This window comes from Ambystoma mexicanum, chromosome 9 (genome assembly GCF_040938575.1).
Source record: "Ambystoma mexicanum isolate Mex_15411 chromosome 9, UKY_AmexF1_1, whole genome shotgun sequence".
In the NCBI taxonomy this organism is placed as follows: Eukaryota; Metazoa; Chordata; class Amphibia; order Caudata; family Ambystomatidae; genus Ambystoma; species Ambystoma mexicanum.
The window spans coordinates 362,541,112-362,556,289 of NC_090931.1; the positions used below are offsets into that span (position 1 = coordinate 362,541,112).

At 44.8% G+C, this 15,178-nt stretch overlaps 1 protein-coding gene across 1 annotated transcript in view; it reads left to right on the forward strand.

Annotated features, from left to right (window-relative positions):
* Window positions 1–2,503: 2,503 nt before the first annotated feature.
* The window catches only part of MLXIPL (MLX interacting protein like), an 800,126-nt gene continuing 787,451 nt past the window's right edge, over window positions 2,504–15,178 (forward strand). Inside the window, exon 1 of the mRNA XM_069614794.1 lies at window positions 2,504–2,779. Within this exon, the coding sequence (XP_069470895.1) occupies window positions 2,556–2,779 (224 nt within the window). The 5' untranslated portion in view covers window positions 2,504–2,555. The remainder of the gene's footprint in view (window positions 2,780–15,178) is intronic.

The window sequence follows — 15,178 nt, forward strand, 5'->3', positions numbered from 1 at the left end:
TCAAATTGTCAGGTTTGCCCACAAGGACAATGGGAGCGAGCCACTCAGAACTCTCAATGGGTTGGATGATGTTTTCCTCACAAAGGCGGGTGAGTTCCTTCCTTAAAGTGTCTTTGGTGCCAAAGGGAATTCCTCGAACACGATGGGCTCCAGGAACAGCGTCTTTCTTCAAGACTATCTTATGTCGAAAACCTTGGAGGAGTCCCACTTTGTTGTTGAATACCGTGGGGAACATCTTGGCCAAAGTAGACTTTATGTTGGTGGGCTCCATACCAGCAGTGACATCAGTGTCACTCAGCACACTCAAAACAGGAATCTCTTCTGCAGGATGGATCTTTATTTGTAAGGCAGCCTGTTCCTCCCAACCAACAACTGAAGAGCCATTTTTGGCCACGAAGAGTTTACAATATGTCTCTCTCTCGCAAAATTTGAGTTTGACCCAGTTGTAACCAATTATTTCGATAGGAGTCTTACCGTAGCCTGTGGCCCTTATCGGCGTGCAGCGTAGGTCTTGTATCTTCCTGGAGAGAGTTCTCAAAAATGTTTGGACATCCACCATTGTATAAGGGGAACCCGTATCTACCATTACTTGAAGAAGCGTCCCATCCATGTACATGTCGACCCACGGGCCCTTGGGGTCGTGTGAGGAGGTGATGGTGAGTATCTGTATCGGAGGGGAGGTTTGATCGATGAACAGCATGTTGTCGTAACCGGAATCGTTCTCTATAGATCTTACAGAGCCGTATCTGATGGACGAACCTCTGTTGTATCTGGGGGGCCTGGTTGTTCTACCCCTAGTACTTTTGCAAACCGTGGCGAAGTGTCCACGGCGACCACACTTATAACACTCTGCATTAATTGCGGGACACATCTTCTCGGCATCTTCGTGTTTAAACCATCCACATCGCTGGCAATGGGCAGGGTCCCTGTGGTCATTGGTTGAACCCCTGCCTCTCCTGGAATTAAATCTTGAGCCCCGGCAGGCTGGAGCCCTCCTGACTAAGGCGAGCAAACCTTCAGTGTTGTCGACTTCTGAATTGGTCTCAACAGATTTCACCTCAACACAATCCCTTTGAGCGAGTCTCTCCTTCAGGCAGTGGTCACCAAACTCCAGGCTCCTTGCTGTCTCAATGGCTTGGTCAAGGGAAGGATTCCTCATCTGCCACAATTTCAGATGAATGCGAGGGTCAGCCACATTGAGGACAAGCTGGTCCCTCAGGTACTCATTGCTGACCCCAGTGAACTTGCACGTTGACATTAGTACTCTCAATAATGCGATGTAAGAGTCGATCGACTCGCCCTTCTGCTGCTTCCTGGTAAAGAACCTGTACCTCTCCAGTACAATGTTGGTCTTGTTACCAAAATGCTTGGCAAAGGACGCGCTTGTCATATAGTGGGCTGTGCGTGGGCGGAATGGCGCGTGGGCGGAGGTGCCCGAAACCCCAGATAATTCAAAACAGTACCTCAGTTGCGTAGGGGGTGCCAGGGCCAGTCGCACTGCAAGGGACACCTTCCTATAGTTGTACGCTGCAGCGCGCTGCGCCTCTCACCCGGAATAAGGGAGGGGCGCGGCAGCATGTATACAGCGGCAGCAGGCGGGGATGTTGTTCGCTCGTTGCCGTGAGATGGGGCTGGCAGCAGAAGCAGCCTGATGCGCTTCGGGGGCCGATTCACCTCCTCGTCGCCAATTGAAGTAAACGAGGCGAGGCACAAGGTGAGGTTCAGGAGCTTTATTATACGGCCCCCAGAGGTCGGACCAGTGTCAACGGAAAACGGGAATGTTGGAATGTTGGGTTAAGGGATCTGGGGTGGAACACTGGGCTCGCGGAATGCAGGGCTCTATGAACGCGTCATAGAGTATATTATATAACAATGTGGGATGGCATTATTAACCAGTCGTAAAGCACACCTGCAGTTGTCTCTATTGCAGTGAAGCTGTTTTTAGCCTCCCGGATTTCTATGTGGGTCTTCAGAGGCTGAAAATCAGGTAAAACTTGAAGTTCCCATTGAAAGGCATTGTGGTAATATGTCCGTAGGTCACACAAACGGGAATTATATTTCTTGTTACCAAAAATGAATGTAACATGCGGGCTGGTCCTCCCCTAAAAAGTGCTTTGAATACTGAGTGCTAAACTCTTTTTTATTGACAGAGGATTGTCAGTTGTCCATGTTTTGTGTGTTCGCAAATGAATCAGCGCAGGTTTGCCCGCTAATTCATATACAGGTGAAGCAATCAGTAATTCTGAGTGCGTTTTTCTGACGGGAAGTACGATCGTCATTGGTCGATGAATTTATAGAGAGAACACCGCCTTAGACTCACTGGCAGCGGTCCTCAGCAATGTCCGCTTGTTATTGGTTGATCGAGCTTATTGTGCACAGGTAATTCGGCCCTTGATTGGCGCCTCTAGTGACAGACCAGGTGAAGCTACCTGTCATTGGCCATCGCCCTTCCTGTAGTTCCCCTACTGTAAAGACTCCCCGCCCTTCTCGCGCTGCCCGCTCCACCCCTGCCAGGCTGCACCGCCCCCTGGTGCTCTCCAGAGTTTCCTGACCCCATGGCTGGGCACCGGTCGCTGCCGCCAGGCATGGCGCAGGTCCTGGATTCGGACACGGACTCCGACTCGGAGGCGCCACAGCAGATCATCCACAGTGGGCATTTTATGGTGTCCTCCCCGCATGGGGGCGCCCGCGAGCCTGACGTGGGCACGGAGGGGGCGGCTGCAGGCATCATAGACCCAACCGTGACCCGTCTGTTGGAGTGCATGAGCCTGGCATACAGGTGAGGAGTCCGCGGCAGGATATAGACCAAGATAGTGGGGAGGGGGCTACCAAATGGGTGAATTCAAGCGCAGGGGGAAAAGGTAGGGCTGCCGAGAGTCAGCAGCTGGACTGCACCGTGCGGTTTGTGGTGCCTGAGCCTAGCATATGGGTGAGGAGCCAGAGAAAGCATATTCAAGAAGGAGGCGGGTGCCAGCAAGGTGGGGTACCTAAAATGGGCTCGGAGTTTAATCAGTGGAGTGCCAGTTGGTAATAGGCCCTAAAATGATGACCAAGAGAGACTAAAGGGGCCCTAAAATGAAGGGGGTACATGGTTCAGGGCAGTAATTGGGGGGGGGGGGGGGCAGTACCTCAGAGTTACCATAAGAGGGATTGAAGGTTGCAGCACGCAGTACCTATTGGTATGGCCCATAGCGCTTTATAGTGCCTCGCTGTAGGGTTTGCATGGTTGGAAGAGTGCAGGGAAACCGTGACTAGAGTAAGTGAGGGTGTGGGGGCGGGGGTCTGCATAAATGTAGTGTATGCCGGTGTTTCTGTGCCCTGTTCCACTGCAGCTGGCTCCAGCACCTCTATTACAGGAGATTGTCAGTTCTGTCAACAAATCTCATGCCCGCTAGTCGTAGCCTACGTAAGGGTTGCAAAGCTGTCACGTGATTTAGTGAGGCCTGGGGCCCAACATTTTGTGTCGTCCTCCTCTACTATTTTTTTACACTGGCTGCGCGGTGCCTCCAATAGCAGGGGGAAGGCTCTTCTTTGGGTTTATAGATGGAGGAACTCCGAATTTTATATGTTATTGTAACAACTAATTAAAGAAAACAAAGTCCTGTTCAAGCCAATAATCAAGAGAAGAGCTACTAGTTAAATAGAAATGTCAACCAATGCCGCCAGGCACCACTAAACACCAATAACCAATTCCTAGGTGTAATTGGCATCAACTCGTCGTGTCTCCATATTAGCATCTGCACACGCCACCAAAAGGATCCAGTAGGGGAAAAAAACATTTGTTGGCTGGAATTTCTGATAAGCTGAAATTAGCATCAATTCCTCCAACACATGAGAACTTGAGAGCCATGAGTAGTCGCTATCAGGTGCCAAGAACCTCACCAGCCCCGTAACTGTCTACCAGCAGTGCCTATTCCCAAAGGGTTTCTACTGGATCAGGTTGCTCACCGAGATAGGTGTCTGTACATCTCTTGAATTGCTATCAAGAAAGGTCATGCAATGGGGTGGGGTTATTTTATTAGTCATACACATCTCAAAATGGTATCCATAGAAACGTCAGCATAACTAGGACTACAGTGTTGCTATCAATGGCCATATGAAATCACGATAGAGCTGCAGTCATGGCCCTATAGCGAGATTTACCTGGATAAACCCATATGCTTCAAACAGATCCAGCCGAGTAGAACCCATTTCTTAAATGCCGACTGAAAGTTTGTTAGCATGAGCTACTGCATGCTGACATGGGACAACATGTGATTTAATCCCTGCCATAATCAGCCTGAGCTCCGTTTTTTTTTAACCTGAAGGCAGGGTGTCCTGTTGGAAATTCCCCTTGACTTTTTCGAAGTCATTTTGTTGGGGATTTGTGCATCCCCTGAACCTCTTTGAAGAACGTTTTAGTGGTGATTTGTGTCTATCCCTGGGCACTGCATCCTCAATCCTCTCTCTGGCCATACGTCCACAGACATCGTCATTAAAGATTCACTTTTTCCCTCGCTAATCACTCCCCATCTTTCTCTCAATCCTCACCATCCCTCATTGCCTCACCCCTAATAGGCCCTCTTAGCAACGCCAGTACCAAATCCAAAACTAGAGGACTGTGTACATTTCTTTCTTTTTTGCAAAGGTTTTTGTAATGAATTAATGCAAAAAAATAAAAAAGCCAAAACTAGTGGCTTTGCCAATGCTGGTTTAGTTTGTAAATAGCACTTCTTAAGGTGCTGTTTTATGCACCCCCAACATTAACCGTATAGTGCACTGAGGCACATTAAGAGAAGGTGATCTTTCCAGGATCACAGCATTTGGTATTGTGGTAAAGCTAGCTCTCCTTTCTTTCCATTTCATACACCCGCGCCTACAGCAGTTTAGACACAAATATGGCAGTTTAGACACAAATATGGATTGCCATATCCGTGCATAATGGCAGCCTGGCTGGTGAGGCACCTGTGTGGAGGAACAAGACTGGAATTACCAGCAGAGCACTGGGAAGACATGGGAGCCGGAGGGCTTGCACAGATGTCCAGTCTGGAGTAGCGTCAAGCCAGGAGAGATGCCTGATCGAGTGCTCACCGAGGCGTAGGGGGCACAGTCCCTCCAGGACGCTCGACTTTGAAGAAATTCACGAGCCGGGGAGGTTGGGTTTGGCAGAGATCACCACCAAATTCAAGTAAGGTGAACGTGTACTGTTCTAACGAATCCAGATTTAATCACAAAAGTAGGCATTGGCGATATTCTGGCCAGCTGCCCTCGAAGGCGGCCGCTGCGAGTTGGTTTTATTTTGGGCATATACGTCAGTTGACCATTCCTTCCTTACACCCGTGGCATTTTACCGTTGCAGGTCAGATCAAAGCCAGTTTCCCTTGACTTGTGAGTATCCACTTTCAACCCCCCCCCCCTCTTCGCAGGATCTAAAACGCAGAAAGGAAAACTGAAAGATTTGAGGAAAGGTTTAGTATTTTTTATTAAAAAAAAGATGAGGGGTTTCCCCATTTAATTGCTTTGGGAACTTTTATATAGTTGTTCATCATTTTGCTTCTTGTTCGTGGTTTGGACAAAAGAGTGAATAAAAAATAAAGGTTTTATCCCAACCAATCCAAGTGAGCATTGTGAGCCTCAGTGTCTTGTTCAAGGATAACTTGGGGAGCGCACATGTCTCCAAGTGGAGGCACACCATGTATGCCCACTGGGAATTCAGATACATCAAAGGGTTTAGGCGGTATACCATGCGTGGTAATGACAGGCCCTCTTCTGTGCAGCTGTAGCACCATTGCACATCCCCCTTTTCATCTAGGTAGCCCATCCGCTCTGGCTAGCCAGAAGAGAGGAATGGATGGGTTGCAAAGGCGTGAGAATAACAGTCTGGCTAAGGGTTTTAGTAGCCGAAATGGTCCAATTCTGTAAATGTTGTAGAGCTGATAACAGCAGGACCAAGCAAGAGTGGAAAAATGATGATAACAAGAGAGAGAAGATTCAAAGGTAACACCTAGATTGCGAGAAGTAGTAGACACGGAAAGAGAATGGGGATAAAAAGATATTAATGAAGGAGTAGAACAGTCATCGGAGAAGGTGAATGGAAAAAGAGCATCTGATTTTTTTGGAAGGGATCAGATGAAGAATGTGGGAGAGCATGCAGAATCTGAAATATATGAATGCAGAGGGTCATAAATGGAGCGTATGAACAAAAGATCTGAGAGAAGTCTGCATCAAGCTGGCAGAATAAAATGAATGATGAAAGAGATGAATGATATGAAAGGAGTAAGGGATGGAGGACTGAGCCTTGCTGAACACTGAAATGAAGAGGTAGAGAAGAGCAATTACCAGTCCATGATACACCATATGTGCCGTTAAAGACACCAGAGAAAACAAGGACACACCAGAAATGCCATGTGAAAAGAATACAACAATCTACCATATCAAAAGTGGTGGATAGATTAAGAAGGATTAGAGGTGTCTTCACGTGACAACATTATCTACGAACATTTGTAGAAGAGCGGTCTCATTAGTCTGCAGATATGAAGAAAGCAATTTATTATGGCAGGTCCTTGCAAACAGGAACGTTCCCCAAACCTTTCTGCGGTTGATCCAGCTTTTAGATTCTTAAAATAAGGCAACTGTACGTCTGGGTCTCGCAGGTGAGGTGACTGCCCCATTTGATGTTAAAAGGGGGTGCGCCATGGGTGCGTTCTTGCCCCCCTTTTATTTAACATCTATATCAACAAACTTATTGAAGACCTAGTATCTAATTGTCTGGATTCCCCCTACACTTGGGAATAACACATTTCCTGTTTTGTTCTTTGCGGACGAAGCATCCTTATTGGCTACGACGGCTGATGGGCCTAAAGAAATCTGTCGACACCTTCTTCCGCAAATGCAATAACCTGGACTTCCAGCCAACATAGGGAAAAAGAAAGGCAATTGTTTTTTAGACCACACCATTCGAAGTACTGCACTTTAAACATAAGTATGAAAGGCCACATGTAAGATCATGTTTCTTTTTATGACTACCATGGAACAAGATTTACCAATGATGGAACATGGTCAGCCCAACTCGACAAGGCCAGCTTGGCCTTAGAAAAAACCCAGCGGAGGTGTAGGAAAATGTTTCCATAGGCATGGTTGAGGGGATGTTAGTCCGGTCTTAAAGCTGTATCCGCTGCAGGCAAAGGCCTCTGTGTTATACAGAACTGAGATTTGGGGGATTGCAAATGCAAATAATCTTGCTGTAGTAGAAAATACATTTCTAAAAAAGATCTTGTAGTTGCCCCAAAGCAGCCCAAATTTCCAGATCTACCTGGAGTGCAATATACGGCCAATGGCGGATGAGGTGGGCCTGCGGCCAGTGCCATATTCGACTAGGGCGTGGGAAACTGTGGGCTTGACCAAATACAGGGAATCCATAGAGCATATTCTGTCACTTGAAGGGGTAAGATCCTAACTTCTTTGGATCTGAGGATCCTATGGGATGAAAACCACAGATGTGTTCACCATGCACTCCTCTTTAAGATATTTGTAAAATTTGATAGATCTTAAATAGCACAAAAATACTTTTAGAAAATTTAAGGTGCAGTGGAGATAACAGTCAACCCTGGCATATGGGTTGTGAAATATAAGAAAGCAAAGTAAGTTCCTAGTACTCCCGTCCCCTGCACACTTTCACAAGCTCAGAATGAGCCAAATTGTTAATATGACTTAGATACACCGTAAGAGTGTATAGAGACTTTACAATACTTATTAATTTGTATAAAACACAAGAACATTGTTTGGTATTCAGTGAAGAACCTCAACACATCAATTGCAGGTATTTTCAGTTTCTTTAATTTTCAATAATTCATAGATGACCCAACGCGTTTCGAGAAATCTCTTCTTCAGGGGCATATTCAACAAAATGTATCACATCTAAAGGGACATTTTTTAAAAAAAACATATAATTACCTATATGGTAACTTATTCTCCAAGTCATTCATGATTCAATATATAATATTCACATATATTCTCTAATAGAGATCAACCAATATTTCAGTTACTTTGGTATATTTCATCAATGAAAAAATATTCACTCAGTTATTCAACTATGTAGTTGTTCGGTCTATTCTTCCATAGATAATCAAGTGTGTCCATTAATAAATTGAACAAATTCGGATTTCAAGTGGTCAGTATTGTCTATACTGCTGTGTTCAAATTAAAAACCGTACTATGCAAACAATTAAAGAATTCAAACATGTGTCAGCCTAATGGAGGCGTTCTAGGCGGTGACATCATAATGGTTGTCGGTAGATTGCAAATGGCCATGTGGTTCATCAATTTGTGACAAGCTGTTCATAAGTAGTGATTTAAAAAAGGACTGTATATTCATTGGGGAATGGCTACACCTCTACATAAGAATATTCATCTCAAAAGTTTGAGCTTACCCTTGTGGTTTGAAAAGTGGTCACCATGAAGGTGAATGGTCATAATTTCAACCCGGAGGATCGGGAAGAACACGAGCTGAAAAATCGTCTCAGTAGCCTGGGTCGTGAAGTACTCTAGTGTTGGGAAAGTGTAAATAGAGTGTGCTTTAGATAAGGAATAAGTAGAGTAAAAAAGTAATAAAGTAGGAGCAGAGTTAGATGTGCTTACCTTCTTAGTCCGGCCAAAGAGAATGACAAGTCCGCTCCCATGCTCGTGATCAGAGTAACGGGTGGCTGTAAAAATAGTGGCGCTTAACAATGACGTCACCACGCAGTGGCGTATGGTGACGTCACTAATGTAAACAAATGGGGAAATGTTATGTGCGTGCGTTGTGGGTGCAATGAAACCTACGAAGGTCCGATAAATATCAGAATATTCTAGAGGGTAAATATGACGTCCAGGATAGCAGACGTCAATGGATGAACTATCCAACATGTACAAAAAAATTGAAAAATTATATATAGCTATTGATCACGGAAAAGTAAAAAATTGCTGTTACAGCGAAGAGACCTTAACCTTAGTATGAATTTTGAGAAGGACACTATAAAGCTTACGCTTCTCGCGGGCGGAAATGGTGCCCGTTTGTGATCCCTGGTTTGAATTTAAGAAAAAAGTTCTAGACGTGAATTAGGTAAGGGTAGTGTAGGTCAATGGGTAAATACTGAAAATGGTAGTGGGATTAAAAGTTGGGTAATTAACCTTCATGTGGTTCTGTGAGGAAGTTCTGATTAATGCAGGGGTATACCTTAAAAGCAATTTTTTGTACATGTTGGATAGTTCATCCAACACTGCGTGGTGATGTCATTGTTAAGCGCCACTATTTTTGCGGCCACCCGTTACTCTGATCACGAGCACGGGAGTGGACTTGTCATTCTCTTTGGCTGGACTCAGAAGGTAAGCACATCTACCTCTGCTCCTACTTTATTACTTTTTTACTCTACTTATTCCTTATCTAAAGCACACTCTATTTACACTTTCCCAACACTAGAGTACGTCACGACCAGGCTGCTGAGACGATTTTTCAGCTCGTGTTCTTCCCGATCCTCTGGGTTGAAATTATGACCATTCACCTTCATGGTGACCACTTTTCAAACCACAAGGGTAATCTCAAACTTTTGAGATGAATATTCTTATGTAGAGGTGTAGCCATTCCCCAATGAATATACAGTCCTTTTTTTAAATCACTACCTATGAACAGCTTGTCACAAATTGATGAACCACATGGCCATTTGCAATATACCGACAACCATTATGATGTCACCGCCTAGAATGCCTCCATTAGGCTGACACATGTTTGAATTCTTTAATTGTCTGCATAGTACGGTTTTTAATTTGAACACAGCAATATAGACAATACTGACCACTTGAAATCCGAATTTGTTGAATGTATTGTTGGACACACTTGATTATCTATGGAAGAATAGACCAAACAACTACATAGTTGAATAACTGAGTGAATATTTTTTCATTGATGAAATATACCAAAGTAACCGAAATATTGGTTGATCTCTATTAGAGAATATATGTGAATATTATATATTGAATCATGAATGACTTGGGGAATAAGTTACCATATAGGTAATTCTGTTATTTTTTTAATTTCCCTTTAGATGTGATACATTTTGTTGAATATGCCCCTGAAGAAGAGATGAATTTCTCAAAACGCGTTAGGTCATCTATGAATTATTGAAAATTAAAGAAACTGAAAATACCTGCAATTGATGTGTTGAGGTTCTTCATTGAATACCAAACAATGTTCTTGTGTTTTATACAAATTAATAAGTATTGTAAAGTCTCTATACACGCTTACGGTGTATCTAAGTCATATTAACAATTTGTCTCATTCTGAGCTTGTGAAAGTGTGCAAGGGACAGGAGTTCCTCTATTTGGAACTTACTTTGCTTTCGATCCTATGGGATGAACCATCTTTCATTGACAGGGGGAGTACAAGGAGAGTTCAAAAATGCGGGTCAGGAGTGGAAACCGTGGCCCACTTTCTACTGTTATGTGATGGCTATAGATTTCTTACAACAAAGTTATGAAGCCTCTTTTTCAGAGGGAGCACATTTGCACATTAGAAGATGCCATGACCTTATGCAAATCAACTGTGAAATTGGATGTTGTGCATTGGGTAGCTAAATTCCTTCACCTGGCGTGGATCAAACGGCGACATGTGATGACTACAACTGAGTTGATTAACCTTGTACTGACTCATGGCCTTCTACCCGCTCATTTGTACTGTTATGATCAAACTGTACTTTAGTTGTATTATTTTAACATGGCTGTTTTATCATATTTTATGCATCTTTGCTTGATAATTTGATGTGCTTTTAGCCTTTGAATATCCACCGAATTTTACTCGATTCCATACCATATATTGTTTGATTGTGAAGTTTTGTACTTGAAGGCCATGATGGTCGAATAAAGGTTATTGATGATGAAAACTGAAAATAGTGCGTAAGTTCCAAAATTTTAGATAGGAAATGAAGAAGAGAAATTGGAAGGAAGAGAAGTGTCAATAGAAGGCTTTTGAGAAGGTGTAGAAAAGTAGCATGCTTGAAGGAAGGTGGAAAACACCAGTGGGCAAAGAAGAATTGAAAACGGAGGTTGGATAAGGAGGAAAAAAGGGTATGCACGAGAAATAAGAGGCAAGGGAAGGAGAGCCAAGGAAGCGGTCAAGCGACTAACCTGTTGAAGCAAGAGAAATAATGAGTGTTCAGAAAATCAGGAAAAGGGGAAGGAGGAGTAGAACAGACCCAAGAGGAGTAAATGAAGAGTGAAGATGATCAATCTTGAAAGTGAAGTTAGGGTAATGCCGGGAGGAGAAGGGTCGATTCAAGTAAAGGGTCAGGAAGGCAAGAGAGCATTAAGAAGAGTGGTTAAACCCAGGGGCGTTGCTAGGGGGGGCAAAGGGGTCTATAGCCCCTGATCTTTTGGTTGTAGCCCCGGATAGAATCTCAGGAGCTACAGCCAAAAGACTAGCTAGCCCCCAGTCCCAACAGTTCCGACATCAGCTTAGCCCCGGGTCTTTTCCAGATCTAGCAACTCCTCTGGTTAAACCTAGAAATGCATCAATCGCACTCTACTAAGTGGAATGTCAAATGCAAGGAAAGACATTTGTTGTAAAATAATAACATTTGCGAAGGTGACAAACTTGATGAACCAAAACATAGTTTGCACATAGCAATAGATGTGACAAACTGCTGCATTCGGAAACGAAGCCACTTGTGCAGAAGTTGAAGGTCCCAATTTATAGGACGGCAGACAGTTGTTAAATGTTGCAGCTCCAATCTAGTGAATTGTGTGCCCCACGTCCGATATTTACGAGGTGAGAATGGTCCAGTTTACAGCATTGACAGGAACCACATTGAAAGAAATCAACAAATTAATGGGTGGCAGTGGGTAGGAAGTACGAGCAGCTTCGTGTGCCCTGTCAAATTCAGAGCCTTGGGTTAATGCTAAGGCCTGCTCTGCAGCTCTACCACCAAAACAAAATATGTGCTAAAAGGCTAGGCCTGTTTATTGCGCAAGGCCTGGGGTAAGCTGCCCCTCTTGCCACCTCATCTAGTGATGGCCCTGTAGTGTTGTAAGGTAATGGGATCCCTGTTGGATGGTTTAGGCGTCAAATGACAGTCCACTATGCGTTGCGTCATTGCATATGTTGTGGAGGAGACTGAAGCAGGAGAATGTGGTAGCAGGGCAAGCATTTAAACCATGACTGGTATTGTACATCTGAAGGTAGACAGTTGCCCGTGGTTTCGTTATAACCACCTTACCACCAGGGAGTTCCAAACGTAATGTGGGAAGGCATGATTGATCTAGCATTTACCGATTGTCGGGGCAATGTTTCATATAATGTTGGTAAATGTGAGCAAGACACCACCTGACCTCGGCTGTTAGTTTCCATACGCAAGAGAGACATGTTGAGCTTCGGGGCTTTCCTTAAGGCCATTTGTGCCACCACCTAAAACATTTGCTTTGATATAGAGTTTTGCAGCCTTTACTAAGATGGAAATTTCCTTCCGGCAATCTTTTAAAATTGTGTATTGCCATGCAGTGCACAGCTGTGTGGAGTAGAGAGTGCACTAATTGAGATAACTGACCAGTTTGGCCTTTAGAAAGTTGAGGCCCTGCTGACAATGCAAATATATTCTAAGTTGGTGCAGTGCAAATCTGTGACCAAGTGGACAACATCTATAGACCAGGAGATGTTAAGGACCAAGTGAAAGCGTAAGCCAGGACACAGTGTTTGGAATGTATGCATTGTCACAGTTGGCCTAAAGAACACTCCAACTCCCAAAGATTGGTTCCAGGGTTTTTATTGCAGTGTTACTTATGCGTGTCGCTAGGGCCGTCGCTCACTCTCTCGTCTAGCTGAAGCGTTTTCATCCCTATTCCCGGGTTAGTTTATAGAGTTTATTGACTTCTATCGTGTATGATCTACCTTGCTTTTAACAAGGTCGTAAGGCAATCACCTTAATTATCTACACTTCTTTTGGGACTTTCTAAACTAGTCCTATGCTAACACAGTGTTCTAAAAGGAAAGTAGAGTTGTACCTTACAGACACCGAAGCCCCACTCTGGCGTTTTCTTCTCATGTGCTGATGTTCCTCTCCCTATCGCTCACTCTCCTCCCACTACACTCTCCTCCCTCCTTCTCTCCCAGTACTCTTTCTCTCTGTCCCTTCGTTGTATCCTGCACTCCTTCTGCCACCACCCTTCAATATTACTCTGTCCTTCTTCCTCGCTCCACACTACTACTCCCTCCTCTACAATACTGCTTCACCCCACTCTCTAATCAATCACCCTCCTGTCACTTTCCCAAACACTACCACTCACTGTCTACACTCTTTCTAACAGCCTCACCCACCTAGCTTATACACGCATTCACTACACAGTACCACTTGTTCTCACCGGCCAATGCATACCCTTTCTTTAACATACCTACACTCCAGTCCACCATACTTCCTCCTGCTGATCTCTTGGTCTGCCATCTTCTCCTGCTCCGGCCTCACCCGAACAGCCCACAACTTCCTGTTTCCTGTCCCTCTTATACCCCCCCCCCTTCTACCATTTGACTTCTGGCCCTGACCAATCTAACCCTGACTTCACCTCTCTGGAGGAGTTACAATAGTCAAAGATTACAAATAGGGAGCTAAGCCCCACCTGCTTCTTCTGTGCAGGCATGCAGTGCTGTATCATTTGTGGCCCACGTTCCAAAGTGTCCAAGTTCATGTTAGTGGGTCTGTGTTGCGGTGAAGTTCAAAGTCATATAAGTAATAGTCGTCGTTTGAATTTGAAAGCTGCTCTGCAACAAGTCTGTACTATTTTGTCCCTGTCAGCACTGGCGTGGGTGTCAGCACGTTGGGTGGGCTAGTCTCACAAAGCGGTGCACAGCAACCCTGGCAGTTGCACAGGCTCTCCATCGCATTGCTCGCCTCCCCTCTCTATTGTTGCTCTTGTTTGTTGTGTGACTAGAATCCGATGGCTTAAGACGCTAGTGGGCTGCTGTCTTGCCGGCAGGCTACCCAGACTTCAAGCACCTTTTGAATGGCTCTGCAAGAAAGAGAAAGAAACGGGCCGTCATGATTATCAAGAGGTATGGGGTGATCCAAGATGGTACTGCCAAGAATCATGCAGGCACTCGGGCAGTGTGGGACTGAGGCCATTCCAACTGCCACCTTGCCCCTCTGTGGTATAAATTGCTCTGGCTTCCAACCTGACCAGCCTCCAATCCAAGGCTGAGATGATATGGTGACAAGCTACAATAATATGGATGCTATTGGAAGGTTAGACTGTTATGGTCACACATAAGTCATGGGGGGGTTATAGAGAGTGACATGCAGGGGATACATGATAGGGAGGGGAAAGGTGGATCTATTTCTCAGCAATTTGTTGGTGGATCCCCAATTATGCTCCTGCTGAAGCTATAGTTCTGTAAATTTCACCCAGTCTGACCTTCTGTGCTGCACTGCAGTGTTTACCGGATCTAAGTTATTACAACTACACTGCCTAAGTTGAACAAGAGTAGTTGTCATCACACTACCAAAGTTGAATCTGAGTGTTCTTCCATTGCTGTGCCATAATTAAATCTAGGTGTTTTCCTATTGCACCGCTAAAAGTTTACTCTAGGTGAGTCTCCATTTCACGGTCAAAGTTGGTATCTAAGTGGTGTTAATCACTCAGAAATAGTTGTATGTATCTAACTCCTCTTGACAGTCTCCCAAAGTTGAATATAATTGGCTCCCATTACCCTACCAAAACTGAATTCTAAAGAGACTATCACTCCAAGCAGAAAAGAGACTCTTTGTAAGCATTTGCATTGTTAATTTCACACCCAGTTACGCAAACAAATAGAAATTTGTGTAAACCCTTTGTAGCTGTCATATTTTCTCTCCCAGGGGAGCTCAGAGATTGGCATGGTGTAGTTTTTCACTCTTCGCCCTATCATGCTGGCCAGGACGTACCACACCCCACCCCACCCTCTCCCCTTTTCCCCACCCCTGTCTTCTCTCTCTCGGCAACCCGTTTAGCCCACATTGCACCAGTAACAAGGCGACTTTTGGCAGCTCACTGGCGCAACACCCTCTAGAAGCCATCAGTGCACACCTCCCATCCAAATTAACCTTCAACCCTTTTCTTCCACTCCACGCTCCCTTAAAGGAATAAGGCGCCTTGGGTAGCTCGCTGATGCGCCACCCTTCCGAACCCCATCTTTGCACTCCAGCCT